General features: G+C 39.3%; 1 protein-coding gene across 2 annotated transcripts; it reads left to right on the plus strand.

The window, feature by feature from the left end:
- Positions 1-43: 43 nt before the first annotated feature.
- On the plus strand, positions 44-12,311 carry ANKRA2 (ankyrin repeat family A member 2). Of its 2 annotated transcripts, XM_058729787.1 has the most exons (9): positions 44-339; positions 2,867-3,259; positions 3,942-4,100; positions 6,598-6,663; positions 8,867-8,964; positions 9,428-9,553; positions 9,850-9,916; positions 10,437-10,517; positions 11,795-12,311. In XM_058729787.1, exons 2-9 carry the CDS (start codon positions 2,971-2,973, stop codon positions 11,848-11,850), a joined length of 942 nt encoding a protein of 313 aa, XP_058585770.1. In that variant the 5' UTR covers positions 44-339; positions 2,867-2,970; the 3' UTR covers positions 11,851-12,311. The 2 variants fall into 2 exon arrangements, with proteins under 2 accessions (XP_058585770.1, XP_058585780.1); XM_058729797.1 differs by lacking the exon at positions 9,850-9,916.
- Positions 12,312-15,409: the final 3,098 nt, after the last annotated feature.

The raw sequence follows: 15,409 nt of genomic DNA on the forward strand, positions 1-15,409 counted from the left end.
ACTTACGCGGCCAGGAGTCGTAGGGGCGGGTCGGGGGGGCGGGACGATGGGGGAGGAGGAGATGTGATCCCAGTACTGGACGGGTGTTGCTCTAGAGACCCAGACGGGTTCTGCTGAAGTGACCCAGTGTCCGTAGTACTTGGGCAGCAAAGACTGTGCAGCGGCGGGGGAAAAAACCTGGAAGTCCTCTCGGCTGCGGTGACGCGGAACGTTTTTTGGCCAAACCCCGAAAGAAGAAATCGGAAGTGACGTCGCGGTCAAAACAAGCCGGGGTTTGGGGGCCTGCAGTGAATCTGTGGCCGCAGATGGAAAGGCCCGACTGGCTGTCGGCTGTCGAAGGTAGTCGCGAGGCCCTGCGCGCCCATCCAGTAGTCTTCCAGCCCCTGTCCCCCGGACCCTCCCGCCGGGGGTGAACCAGAGTTTCCGCCTGAGCGACTTTTCGGGCCGAGCTGGCGGGTGGCTCCCGAGCGGACTTCCCTCCCTACAGTGTCCCTTTCACGGGGCTTCTGCCCTGGGACATCTGTCGCCTGTGAGGCGTCATTTTCATAGCACCTTCATTTCCTTGTTGGACAGTTTCAGGAGTAGGAAGAGCCAAGGGACACCTGTTACTAGGATCCACTGCGGAATGTGTATCTCATTAGGTTTTCTCCCTTCATCCCTGGGCTCTGACCCATCGAGGTGATCCTAGCTCTCCTTTGGCCATCGTCTTCTTCTCACTGCCTCTTACTCTCAATCCTATTTTCACCTCTCCTTCTCCAAGTGTTCAAAATCTTAGCTTAACCCATCAATTTTGGCTCATCTCGTCTAGCGTATTGGCAGGACCAGCGTTCTGTTTTCACTCCCCCCTCGCCCCAGTTCTCCCCTTCTCGAAGAGGGTAATTCCGCCTATATTATGACATGGAAGATGTTTAGAGCTAGAAAGAATATTAGAGATGCCTATTTCAACCGTCTTCATTGTATAGATTAATACGAGTCTCAGAAAACGTATATGACTTGTCTTTCCATTGTTGCACAGCTAGCTAGCAGTGATGTTGAGACCAGAATGCCAGATCTAATTAGCAAGCCCCTGTTGGGCATCTCGCAGGGTCATTTTAGGATAGGAAATAATATGAAACAGTGTTAAACTTCATATCAGAAAACATTTCTGGAGCACCTGATGGGATCAAGCTCTGTTTTGTATGCAAAGATTAGTAAGAGTGGCCCCCAGCCTAGAGAAGTTTTCTGTTTCTTGGGAGTTTAAGTGGAAACATTCAAAGGAATGGTAAATGCCAAAATGGAAATAAATGCAGTGTGCTAAGAGAGCTCAGGGGATTGCATTTAGGCCAGCTCTGGGTAGGAGTCTGTGGGAGATGGGTCGTCCCTCAGAAAATTTTCATAAGAGCCTATATTAAGTTGCTAACATTTTAACTAAACAAAAACTGAGAAGTGTATCTTCAGTACATCATAACCAAAGCTTTGTAAAGCCTTTACCTGTCCAAGAATCAGGTGTTATAGATGCCAATAGACATGGATACAATGAATTTTATCTTAAATTCAAACTGAGAACCACTTATAAACATAGCATGTTAAAAAATGAACTACAGGGGCACCTGGGTGGCGCAGTCGGTTGGGCGTCCGACTTCAGCCAGGTCACGATCTCGCGGTCCGTGGGTTCGAGCCCCGCGTCAGGCTCTGGGTTGATGGCTCAGAGCCTGGAGCCTGTTTCCGATTCTGTGTCTCCCTCTCTCTCTGCCCCTCCCCTGTTCATGCTCTGTCTCTCTCTGTCCCAAAAATAAATAAATGTTGAAAAAAAAAAAATGAACTACAGGTAAGAGGTTAAAGTTTTCACATCAAATTTTTTTAATGTTTTAGCCGTTTTAGTTTATGGAATGAAGTCTTGGCACTTTAAAATTAGAAGGTGGTTTGGAGCTACTGGGTAGCTCAGTCGGTTAAGTGTCAGACTTCCGGTCAGGTCATGATCTCACAGTTTATGAGTTCAAGCCCCGCATCAGGCTTTCTGCTGTCAGCATGGAGCCCGTTTTGTGTCCTCTATCCCCCTTTCTCTGCCCCTTCCCCTGTCATTCTCTCTCTCTCTCTCTCTCTCTCTCTCTCTCTCTCTCTCTCTCTCTCTCTTTCTCAAATAAATAAGCACTTAAAAATCTAATAAATAAATTTAGAAGGTTGTTTAAATCTATCAGTCAATGAAAAGGTCACTCACTTGAACTATGAAAATAACAAATGCCCAATTTTTGAGAGAAAGGTGCTATGAGAATTTTTTACAAGGTTTTCTCCCAACAGAAACTAGCTTCTTTCCATCTTGATGAAGTGCCTCCCACCCCTCTCTGGGCTTCGCCTGTAGCAGGAACTTTGGTTAGTTCTGAAGGCTGAGCAATCCAAGATCAAGGTGCTAGCATGGTTGTGTTCTGGTGTGAGCCCTCTTCATGGTTCATAGCTTCCATCTTCTTGGTCTAACTTGGTGAAAAACCATGAAAGTTTATTTTCATTGTTAGCTTGATCTTCTGTCCACTTACCAATGTTGAGGAATAGGAGAAGGGAGAAAAGAGTAAAATGTGTTGGAACCTGGTGATGAAAGTAAAAAATATGCCTGTATCTCATTTGGTCTTTACCAAGATCCTATGCAATTAGTGGCGATACCCCCATTTTACAGATGAGACTGAGACTTAGAGAGGTTGAATAATGTACAGGTTCACACAGCCAAGAAGTGGTGAAGCTTGGATTCATACTCCGGTGTCTGCCTCCAAACATTGTATGCTTACTGTTATGTATAGGGGCTTGTAAGAGCACTATGTGCATACTTGATTGAAAAATGATTATTTTGTGTATTATTACCTAAGTTGATATAATCTTTTTAATTTTTTTCTTTCAGATTTTTCAATATCTAAATTCCAAGAACACACTGGATACCACTCCTATAAAACAAAGAGGAAATCATGAAGGAATGTTTTAATCATTGAAACTACAGTTGAAGTCATGGCTACGTCAACAAATCTGGATATTGGAGCCCAGCTGATAGTGGAAGAGTGTCCCAGCACTTACAGTCTAACTGGCACGCCAGACATTAAAATAGAACATCAGCTGGACTCAAATGCAGAGGAAGGATCAGCTCAGGGTGTTGCCATGGGAATGAAATTCATATTACCTAACCGATTTGATATGAACGTGTGTTCTCGATTTGTGAAGTCCTTAAATGAAGAGGATAGTAAAAATATTCAAGATCAGGTTAACTCTGACCTGGAAGTGGCATCTGTCCTATTTAAAGGTTGCAAGTTATGGTATAAATATGTGCATTTGTTCTGTTTTTGGTTTTTTTGTGTTTTTTGTGTATGGTTTTGTTTTTTTTTTGTTTTTTGTTTTGGTTTTTCCTTTCTGATCATGAGATTTTGAGTTTGGGAAGAGAGTTTGGAAGTCATCTTTTAATATGATTTTCTAGAATCTCACAGAAACCGAAATTAAATAATTTTCATGTTTTGTGATGTCTATAGTGTATGTTGATTTTTTAAAATTTTCTAGCTTAACCTTTATTTAGAAATTAAAGTTTCTTATTTGTACCTTTTTAAATGATAGAAGAAAAATTATTCGTGCCTTTTAAGAAATGAATTAGCTTAATATTCCCTCTTCCATGAATATTTGATTGGCCTCAGTTTCCCATGCATTAATGCAGTGAAGTCTGCCATCATATTGTAGATTTATTTTTATAACAATCTACTGAATAAAAAAGCTAATTTCAAAATAAAATTGTTCAAAATTAATACAGATTTTTCCTGGAACTTTCACTATGATGATACAGATTTTTTAATAGCAAAGAATAATTTAATATCACTTGAGAAACAGTTGAAGATGTACCTCGTGTATTTCTCTTTTAATGTAAACATTGACATAGAACTCTGAAATGTTTTATCATTAAAATATTGTGTTAATGTGTTTAAATTTATTTTACTTAGCTGAATGCAATATCCATACATCTCCTTCTCCGGGAATTCAAGTAAGGCATGTCTACACTCCCTCTACAACAAAGCACTTCTCACCCATAAAACAATCAACTACTTTAACCAACAAACACAGAGGAAATGAGGTCTCAACCACACCTCTCTTAGCAAATTGTAAGTATTTCCCACTGATTTGTTAAAATATTCTTATTACTGGTATAATGCTTTCAAGAGTTTGGCCTTGAAACATTATTTTCTTTAAATGCATATCCTATTTGGAAAGTGATGTCTTGATAGTTTTAGTAATTTAAAATTTCACAATATTACTGCAGAGTCACATATTTCATGTTTTATATTTCTATGTTGAGAAAAAGTACAGATTTTTCAACGTTTTTTATTTATTTTTGGGACAGAGAGAGACAGAGCATGAACGGGGGAGGGGCAGAGAGAGAGGGAGACACAGAATCGGAAACAGGCTCCAGGCTCCGAGCCATCAGCCCAGAGCCCGACGCGGGGCTCGAAGTCGCGGACCGCGAGATCGTGACCTGGCTGAAGTCGGACGCTTAACCGACTGCGCCACCCAGGCGCCCCGAAAAAGTACAGATTTTAATACAGATTTTGTATAGGTTTATACAAATACAGGTTTATATTCATACACATACAGATTTTTACAGGTTTTCATTCTTAAAACCTTTATAGGTTTTTTTTTTAATGTTTATTTTTGTGTGAGAGAGAGAGACAGAGTGTGAGCAGGGGAGGGGCAGGGAGAGAGGGAGACACAGAATCTGAAGCAGGTTCCAGGCTCTGAGCTGTCAGCACAGAACCCTCCGTGGGGCTGGAACTCACGGAACGACGAGGTCAGACCTGAGCCGAAGTCAGACACCTAACCGACTGAGCCACCCAGGCACTATTAAAACCTTTATAGTTTAACTATAAAAAAACAATTTGTGGGGCGCCTGGGTGGCGCAGTCAGTTAAGCGTCTGGCTTCAGCCAGGTCACGATCTCACGGTCCGTGAGTTCGAGCCCCGCGTCAGGCTCTGGGCTGACGGCTCAGAGCCTGGAGCCTGTTTCCGATTCTGTGTCTCCCTCTCTCTGTGCCCCTCCCCCGTTCATGCTCTGTCTCTCTCTGTCCCAAAAATAAATAAAAAACGTTGAAAAAATTAAAAAAAAAAAAAAACAATTTGTTATTCTGAACTATGTGCAAAGTAAGAGAGTATTTTTACTTCACATTTTACTTTTAAACTAGATCAGTGATCAGCAAGTGATTTGTAGTAAAAGCTGAGTGATTTGTAATTTAGAATTTGACTATAATATGAATATGAAATTTCTCTTTTTAAAAACTTGAAGCCACAATTTTTAAAAATGGACTCATTCTAGAGGAAATAAAATGAAGCTTTTCTATACAAATCAGAAAAATGTAGTATGGGTATGTTAATGAAAGAAAACCAGTTAGCAGTTTGACGTTAGGAACTGTATCGAATATGTAATGTAAATGCATCTATGTTCTAAAGCATGGTGAAATATTTGTTTTTGCTTTGGAAACACTGTCTCTCTCCTAATTTTGAATGGCATGCCCTAGCAGTTAAGCAGGAGGAGTCCATGATTCTTACTTCACCTATTAGCCAAAGTTTCTACTTATTATATTTCCATGTGCTTCCTAATTGCTTTCCTTTCTATTAAGGCCACTCAGTCATATTACTGAAGTCAAGGATCAAGTGATACTAATTTCTAAGATGAACTCTCACAGAACAGTGCCTGTTTAGTTTTGTTGTAAAATAAAGATGTTGTCTTAAAATAAATAAATGAGGGGTGCCTGGGTGGGTCAATTAAGTTTCCTACTCTTGACTTCAGGTCATGATCTCACTCATGGGATCAAGCCCCACCTGGGGGTCTGCGCTGATATTGAGGAGCCTGGTTGGGATCCTCTCTGTCTGTCTGTCTGTCTCTCTCTCTCCCTCTGCCCTTCTCTTTCTCTTAAAATAAATATATAAACTTTTAAATATAAATAAATGAATGAATAAATGAATGAAATAAAGATATTGTCTTAAAATAGTCCAACCATATTATTTTTGAGCTAAAAAGAAACACCTAGAGATTATGTAGTTCCCCTCCCTCATTTTATAGACAAAAACATTTAATTATTTACTCAAGGTCACACAGCTGATTAGCCACAATGAAGTCTGCATTCAAGAATTTACTCTCAAAGTTAGTTTTCAACTTACTAATTCCCATGGGTTAGAAAAAAACCCGTGGAGTCTTGAAATAATGGTCTTTGGGATTTCAGAGGATTCAGTCTATAAAAAGACAGAAGGTGTATCTTTGTGTGGTTTTAGACCCAACATCCTCCTAAGTTTGGATATTGAGTTAGCATTTTAAAAATTAAATACCTAAACTGTTTCTTTGATTGATAAGATCAGTGGCGATTTGCATTAATAGTTGATCGTAACAATTTGCCTGTTCATTGCTAAGAATACTTTGTAGCTGTCAGAATTGCCTTAAACACATACCGATCCTCAGATATAGGTATATTTTAAGTTACATTTTTTTTAAACAATAAAATGAGAGTTCTTATTTTAGAAAAGAAAATTGCTGCACACATATGAATACTGACGTGATGAAAGTGTACCCTATAAGTCGAAAACTGTGAAGCTTTTTATGGTATTGTTTCAGCTCTATCTGTTCACCAGTTGGCTGCTCAGGGAGAGATGCTTTACCTAGCTACTCGGATTGAACAAGGTAATAGCCTGTTCTTTTACACGTACTTAAATTTTGTAGGGTTTATTTGATTTTTGTTGTTTTATTTTAATACAGGAAAGTATAAAGACAAAAAAAATAGTTGCATAATCTCACCAGGCAGATAACCCAATAGGTAGTAAAAAACAGACAAACAAAAAGTATATAAAGTATAAAAGTCACAGCTTCCCATACCATCCCAGCCTTGTTCCCAAAAGCAAATATTATAAATTTCTTATATTTTCAAAAAACTTTTCTAGAAAACATTTCTGTTTATTTTTGGAGTTCTGTATGAGAATATATATGTGCTTTTTTGTTGTTTACACAAGAGGGAAAGTATTGTACACACCATATTACACTTTCCTTTTTTTCACTTAATATTTTGGACATCTTTCCATATAAGCACATAAAGATCTGTTTCATTCTTTTTAATAGTTTAACAGGTCTATGATTTTTCACTGTATCGCTGCATACACATGTACCATGTTTTGTTTTTTTTTAATTTTTTTAAACGTTTATTTATTTTTGAGAGACAGAGGGAGACAGAGCATGAGCAGGGGAAGGGCAGAGAGAGAGGGAGACACAGAATCTGAAACAGGCTGCAGGCTCTGAGCTGCCAGCAACAGAGCCTGACACAGGTCTCACGCCCACAGACCGCGAGATCATGACCTGAGCCAAAGTCGGACACTTAACCGGCTGAGCCACCCAGGCGCCCCGCATGTTTTTATTTTTTAACTAATCCTCTTGGAGGTGATTCCAATTTCTTGCTCTTAAATAATAGTCTTGCTTACGTTCCTTTTAAGTATGTAAATTCCTACAAGTATATTTGCCGGGTCAAAAGAAATGTGAATTTTTATTTATATATATATTGCCAGATATTTGTCCTGTCCCTACACCAGAGTTAGAGTTTCTGTTTCCCCATACCCTGACACAAGATATTATCAGACTTTAATCTTTGCTAATCTCATGGGTGAAAAAATAGTCTCTCATACTGGTTTTGTTTCAGTTTTTTAAATTATGGTCTATTTAAGCTTTTTTGTGTGTGAACTGCCTGATATGTGTTGATTTATGTGAACTCTTATCTAAATTAAAGAAATTCACTCTGTTGTTTATGTTGCATTTTTGTTTCTAGTTTGTCATTTTCCTTTGATTCTGATGTTTTCAAACAAAATTTTAACATTTTGTAGTGGTAAATTTATTTTTTTCCTTGCAACTTTTGAGTTTTATATCCTGCTTTGAAATGATTTTCTACTTCAAAATTACAAATAAATTCACTCACATCTTATTCTACAATTTCTGTGGTTTGGTTTTTTTCACATTTCAATCTTTGACGCATATGGAATGTTTTGGTATAAGGAAGTAAAGGTCAAGCTTTACTTTTATTTTCCTTTTTCATAAAGTTAGCCAGTTATCCCAACATTACTGATTGAATACAGGGTGCATGATAAAAGAGGTGGGTTTTTTTTCATCATGTCATTTTCTTATAAGACATACTTCAGTATTATATTTCTTTTTCATAAATATTTGAAGGTTTCATTCTGTCTACTAAATAAACTTAGGGGAAACCTGTGGACTTTATAACTAGTAAGGTGAATCTAGGAAACAAAATGGGGTTCAAGGTAGAATTGCATGGGACTGTGTTTCAGATTATTCTGTCTTCATCCCAATTATGTTAGTAAACCACCAAGAATGAAAAAAATATCAATGTTAGCTATAGACTAGAAGATAATTTTAATAAGGTTTTGGAGGTTTTATAATATATATTTATATAATTGTAAGGGCTATTATATAATCTCGCTTCTATTGTGTTTCTCCCAACTACTCATTGAGATAAGCAAAGTATTATTCCGTGTATTGGAGAAATTAAATGATATGCCCAGAATCATAGTCCTGTAAAGTGACAGAGGCAGGATTCAGACTGTGGTCTCCTGATCCCGAGTCCAGTCTTTTGTGGACTGCCTTGTACCTAGCGTTACGTCATGTGCAGTAGAAACACGCTGTTCGAACTGAGCTGTGTATACCGAAGCACATTTTAATACATTCACACTGCACCCTGCAACAACACTTAATAGGACTAGAGCAAATAAGTCGGCAGAAAGTGAACTTCAGTGAGTAGTATCAACTTTTTAGAATGCCAGTATTTTCTTAATGATATTAATAGTTGGTTGTTAAATTAGATGACAAAAATTGCTTTTCTTTTAAATAGAAAATGTTATCAATCACACGGATGAAGAAGGATTTACTCCTCTGATGTGGGCTGCAGCACACGGGCAAATAGCTGTGGTAGAGTTTCTACTTCAGAATGTAAGGAAAATGCCTCAGAAAATGTATATGTACAGTTACTTAAGTCTGTAGTAAAGATTTTGTATCTTCAGCCAACTAGATGCAATGGTAGAGGATCCAAAACAATTTTACATGCTTTTCATGTTCTTGTGGAACCTGGATCTAGCTGGGCAGACAAGACCAATCGTACGTGAAACAGCAAGAGAGAATTTAATGCCCAACTCCCTTGAGGTACAGTGGGAGCAAAAGTACCATCAGCTCTCTAGGACCAGCTTCGTGGAGGAGATGTAATTTGACTCCAGAGCAGAAGGACAGTTAGGACCGAGATAAAGGGAGGAAGGAAGGCATCCATGAGTAGAAATTTGCGTTATTTACCCCAGAACGTTACCTGACCGAAGTATTGAACTGAATTCTTAGTGACAGAAACAACAGTATTCTTGTTTACATGAATTGAAAAGTCTTTTCTCTCCACTTACCACTCCAGGGTGCTGATCCCCAGCTTTTAGGAAAAGGTCGAGAAAGTGCACTATCATTGGCCTGTAGTAAAGGCTACACAGATATTGTCAAAATGCTGCTTGATTGTGGAGTTGATGTGAATGAATATGATTGGGTGAGTTTATGCTACTGATTTTAAAATACTGTAATAAACTCTAGGATTTACTTAGTTTGGAGAGACGTAATACATTTCACTAAACATTTGGAAAAATCATTAACTTAAACACCTGGAAGAAAAAGTTAATGGTGTAAACTCACTTGTGCCATCTGATTTAAGTATTCTTCACAAAATATGAAAATTGCCTTAAACTACTTTTACATGTCCATTTCTTAGTAAAACTCCTCAACGGCAACATTGAATTACTCGAATCTTGCTCACCTTGGAAACTAAATGACCTTTTCCTTTTGCAGAATGGAGGAACACCTTTGCTTTATGCTGTACATGGAAATCATGTTAAATGTGTAAAAATGCTCTTAGGTAAGCCATTTTTAAAAGTGAAAATATTTAGAAAATACCATGTGAGGGGTTTATTTTAACTTCTTACAAGGTGGCCTCTCTTGGTGTTACTCAGGAGAATCATTAATTACTATTAAACACGTGAATCCTTCTGGAACACGTGCTACCAGAGAGTTGCCCGTGTGAGAAGCAGCTCCAGCACACCGCACACCTGTGCTTGGAGCATTTGTCTTTGTTGCTTTCCTTTGGAGGATAACGTGTGAATCCACAGTTGTTTCCTCGACCCGCGGCGTCTTTATGCAGAAGTTCTCGCTGTAGTTGTTGATGAGTTTCAGCTTTTCGAGAGGATGCCTGTTTGTTTGAAGTGTCTTCCCTCTGACCCACCGAAGTGAAATCTCTGCCCTTTGTACTTTGTCAGACCATCCTGAAGATACCCTCCACTTTGCTGAAAATCTGTCCTGCTGTTTGCACGTGAGCCAGTAATAGACAAACATGTCTACATTTTCATTTTATTTATGCAGATTTTTCTGTTTTGATACAGAAAATGGAGCTGACCCCACAATTGAAACTGACTCTGGGTATAATTCTATGGATTTAGCTGTAGCCTTGGGCTATAGAGGTGGTAAGTATTTTAGAACTGTCAGATTGTATTTTTTTTTTAATTTTTTTTTAACGTTTATTTATTTTTGAGACAGAGAGAGACAGAGCATGAACGGGGAAGGGTCAGAGAGAGGGAGACACAGAATCTGAAACAGGCTCCAGGCTCTGAGCTGTCAGCACAGAGCCCGACTCGGGACTCGAACTCACGGACCGTGAGATCATGACCTGAGCCGAAGTCGGCTGCTCAACCAACTGAGCCACCCAGGCACCCCTGTCAGATTGTATTTTAGTTAGTAAAGCTATATAAATAGTACAAACTGTGGTCTAAACCATTTTCATCACTTGTCGTCCTAAAACATGACATGTTATCCTAACTCCTGACATATACTTTTAACTATGGGCAAAATCAACAAATTCTTACCAAAAAAAAGAGTTTGTTACTGTTACTTTTCACCAACCCAAATAACTAGTTGCTAGAGTGCACACCTATTTATGTACAAGGTTTGTTTAACATTTTGTAACAAATTATTTACAAAATGCATTCTGGTTGCCCTTTCTCTGTTCTTTAGAACAAACTTTGTGCAAGAACAGAATCCAGTAACTTAGACAATTACTAAGTCCATGACAGACTAAGTTTTAAGTGTGTTAAGTTGCATGCAATCATATCACCCTCAGACTACGAGTATATATTACTAGGGTATATCCTCAGAATATGATGAATAACTATTTTAAGAAAAAGTTGATGGGGGTGCCTGGGTGGCTCAGTCGGTTAAGCCTCCAACTTCAGCTCAGGTCATGATCTCGCGGTCCGTGAGTTCGAGCCCCGCGTGGGGCTCTGTGCTGACAGCTCAGAGCCTGGCGCCTGCTTCCAATTCTGTGTCTCCCTCTCTCTCTCTGCCCCACCCCCCACTCGCGCTCTGTCTCTCTCTCAAAAGTAAACACTTAAAAAATGTAAAAGAAAGAAAAGAAAAAGTTGATGTTAAGTTGAATTTGATAGTTCTGTTTAAAATTGTGCAATCAGGGGCACCTGGGTGGCTCAGTTGGTAAAGCATCCAACTTCGGCTCAGGTCATGATCTCATGGTCCGTGAGTTCGAGTCCCGCATCAGGCTCTGTGCTGACTGCTCAGAGCTTGGAGCCTGTTTCAGATTCTGTGTCTCCCTCTCTCTCTGCCCCTCCCCTGTTCACGCTCTGTCTCTCTCTGTCTCAAAAATAAACGTTAAAAAAAAAAAAATTTTTTTTTAAATAAAATAAAATTGTGTAATCAGCATGCTGTGGTCTTGATAACCTATCTCTTCTAGTTCAACAGGTTATTGAGTCACATTTGCTGAAGCTGCTTCAGAATATCAAGGAGTAGACACAGTCATCAGGAAGTGTCGTCTGCCCTTTCTTTTACTTTTTGGCTCTTCTAAATGATAGTTTTGTTTACTTATAAATTTTTACCTCAGTTGCAAAATTTACTGGTTTTGGTAAGTTTTAATAAATATTCCTCTCAGCAATTCACTGGTTTATAATAAAATTAATATTGATGCTTTTTTATAAATGTGTTTTACTGCATATTTAAAGTTATAAATTAATGTTTTGTGGCATGTAAATTTTTATGGTACAGATAGTTATCTGTCTTTGTATCAAGTGCTGTAATTTAACATTTTCAAAAATTATTCTACCCTATTTGTCTTCACTCTTGTATTAACTCATTGACTTCACATAGGTGTGCTATAAATCTATAGAAAAAAATTTGTTATTGTTGAATTCAAAAATGCACAGTGTGATTGTTTACAAAATGATGTTATAAATAAAGTACTTTTTCTGTTTGCATGCTAGTTTTTTTTTTTTAATTTTATAAGATTATTGAGGAATTACTTTAAGATTTTGGTTTAACCCTTCTGTCCTGCTAGGATACTCCATTAGATCAAACAATATAATTAAAATAAATCAAATGTGAGTCAATTAACACAGATTTGATTGTCATTTTTAGAAGTATATTTAGAATATTTTTCTCTTGTAAATAAGTTTTTCAGTAGGAAAAGTCCTCCATGAAAGAAAAGTCAGCCCTTCAATAAAAGTCAATTAAATGCTCTTTAATTCCACTGAAGGAGTACTGTAAATATCTATATTGGTTTTATTTTTTTTTTAATTTTTTTTTTAACGTTTTATTTATTTTGAGACAGAGAGAGACAGAGCATGAACAGGGGAGGGGCAGAGAGAGAGGGAGACACAGAATCGGAAGCAGGCTCCAGGCTCTGAGCCATCAGCCCAGAGCCCGACGCGGGGCTCGAACTCACGGACCGCAAGATCGTGACCTGAGCTGAAGTCGGCCACTCAACCGACTGAGCCACCCAGGCGCCCCTATATTGGTTTTAAAATAAAAGATAACCGCGATATAAAAAAGGACCGTAACATGATTGAAACCTTTTAGATGTACATTTAGAGAGAAAATACAATCATTTAATAAAAGGGATACAACCTAAAGAGAACTATATAAATATTCTTTGGTTAAAGGAACCTTCTTTTTTGTACAGATTTTCCTCTTAAGACAGTTAAGCCTTTTTGCTGGAGTGAGAGCTATGTAATGCTAGCTGTGTGCACAGGAATAAAATTCACCTGCATAACCTCGTCAGTGACTCCGAACAAGAAACTTGATTATTGGTGATTTTATATTTAATGGAATTGAAATTGCAATTGGATAAATAATTATTACATTCACAGTAGACCAGCCCAAACCCATTGCTTTCTGAGTTGTCCCTGTGAAAAGGATAGACCACCGTTTGATACCTTTGCCCCATGTTTTATTTTTTATTCATATATTCAGTGAAATTGCTCTCCATTCAGACATATTTGCTCATATTACATTATGGGCCTGCAAAGCATCTCAACATTTTACATGTGTCCATTATGTTTCTTTTTCACATCCACTGAGAATAGTCAGACCTATTACATATTACCAGAATCAATTCATGGAAAGTGTCATAAAGTCCTTATTGGTACTCAGTCCGTCTTCTGTTCACTGTCACTTGTCCAAAAGGCTAAATATTTGAAATAAGAAATTTCCCCTCAACAGTCATTCAATTCTTCAATACACATTTATTGAGCTCATACGCCATGTTAGATTTGGGTTGGACTCAGGAGATGCAGTGGTGGGGCCCCACAGGGACATTTTCACTGCCCTGCCTTGAAGATCTTCCATAGAATCTGCCTCTGGGGAGCCTGGGCAGCTCACTTAAGGGTCCAACTCTTGTTTTGGGCTCAGATCATGATCTTACATTTCATGGGATTGAGGCCCAAGTCGGACTCTGCACTGACAGTGCAGAGCCTGCTTGGGATTCTCTCTCTCCTTCTGTCTCTGCCCCCCGCCACTCACACGTGTGTGTGTGTGTGTGTGTGTGTGTGTGTGTGTACACGTGCTCCATTTCTTTCTTAAATAAACTTAAAAAAAAAACAAAACTCCTCCCTGCGAGTTTGGTTTTGTTCAAAATCATCTCCTGTTGTCCCACACATCCTGAGGACAAGTTAAAAATGCCAAGTGTTGGGGCTCCTGGATGGCTTAGTTGGTTGAGCATTGGACTTCTGCCCAGGTCATCATCTCAAGGTTCATGGGTCCGAACCCCACATCAGGCTCTGTGCTGACAGCTCAGAGCCTGGAGCCTGTTTCAGACTCTGTGTCTCCCTCTCTCTCTGCCCCTCCCCTGCTCACTCGCTCACTCTTGCTCACTCTCTCAAAAATAAACATAAATTTAAATGAATGGTTAACTGAGGCATGTTCAAGGCCCTAAAATGCCTGGTACTGGGTTTATCACACACTAATTGTCCTGCTGTGTCCCCACATTAGTCCTCCTTATGGACACAACAGAACCCTCTATGTCCTGAGGAGAAACAGAGGGCAGAGGATCTGAGAGTAGCAGAGGCTCCACTCTAAGGACAATTGGTTCTCAAGTTGGGATGCACGATGGAATCATCTGGAGGGCGGTTGAAAATGCTAAGGCCGGGGTCTCCCGGAGAATCTGTTTTATTCATCTGGGATGCCAAGCGGGGGCATGTAATAGCTTCCTGGGTGATTCTCATGTACAGCCAAGAGTGCCAACCTTGCTGTGGCTGGTAGAACCAGCATGTTCCAAACCACATTCTAACATTTGCCTTTCACATTGCCACCCTGTCTACAAAGTAACGTTATGAAAGAACCTAGCTTATCCTTTCTCTCTAGCCTGTTGGTACATGCTCTCTTTTATAAAGGTAAACATGAATAACACATGAATAACTCAGCTTTTGTCCTTCAATGAGCTGTTAGTTATAACTGCACATCCTTTATTAATTTGTGTTTCCGAAAGACGCATTTCTGATGCCATACAGTTGTTAACTTATTTTGCTTATCTTTTGGATAAGAAAAGAGCCCTGAACACCCGGGACAGTAGTCTATTACCAACAAATGCCAAAGAACTTGTTATTCCTTTGTTCTAGGATTTCCTTCGGGACACGGATATTGACTAAAGCACTGGCCATCCAGAATTCACACTGGCTCACGGGTTCCTCCACAAGGACAAGGCTGGATAACCCTCTTCCATGATGTGTGCCTGTTATGAAAACTTTGATCTTCTCGTACGTGGTGACGCTGTGTTTGCCCCTCTGCCAAGGAGACTGTCAACAAAAATGAAGTCAATCACATGTACCCCTGTCTCAGTGATCTCCTGCCTCTGAGGTCCCTCAGCCACTGCAGGAACAGGTCAGTGGTATTTAGTGAAGAGCTCGTTTGGGCCAGAGTTTGGCCTTACTGCCTCCTTCAGAGAATAAACCACTCCCTTTGTGCCATTCTAGGTTCTTCTTAGAAGATACCGTTGCCTTCCCTGTGTCGATAAGATGACTGGGGCCCTCCCCAAGAAAGCACCATGTACTGTGTGTGGTCAGCTTTCACACAGCCTCCT

Source organism: Neofelis nebulosa, chromosome 1 (assembly GCF_028018385.1).
Source record: "Neofelis nebulosa isolate mNeoNeb1 chromosome 1, mNeoNeb1.pri, whole genome shotgun sequence".
Taxonomy (NCBI): domain Eukaryota; kingdom Metazoa; phylum Chordata; class Mammalia; order Carnivora; family Felidae; genus Neofelis; species Neofelis nebulosa.

What these genes read in the sequence shown, in the direction of transcription:
- ANKRA2 (XM_058729787.1), top strand. Translation starts at nt 2,971, where the DNA reads ATGGCTACGTCAACAAATCTGGATATTGGAGCCCAGCTGATAGTGGAA. An exon ending in GGCATCTGTCCTATTTAAAG is followed by an intron (nt 3,260 to 3,941) that starts GTTGCAAGTTAT and finishes TATTTTACTTAG; the next exon opens with CTGAATGCAATATCCATACA. An exon ending in AGCTACTCGGATTGAACAAG is followed by an intron (nt 6,664 to 8,866) that starts GTAATAGCCTGT and finishes TCTTTTAAATAG; the next exon opens with AAAATGTTATCAATCACACG.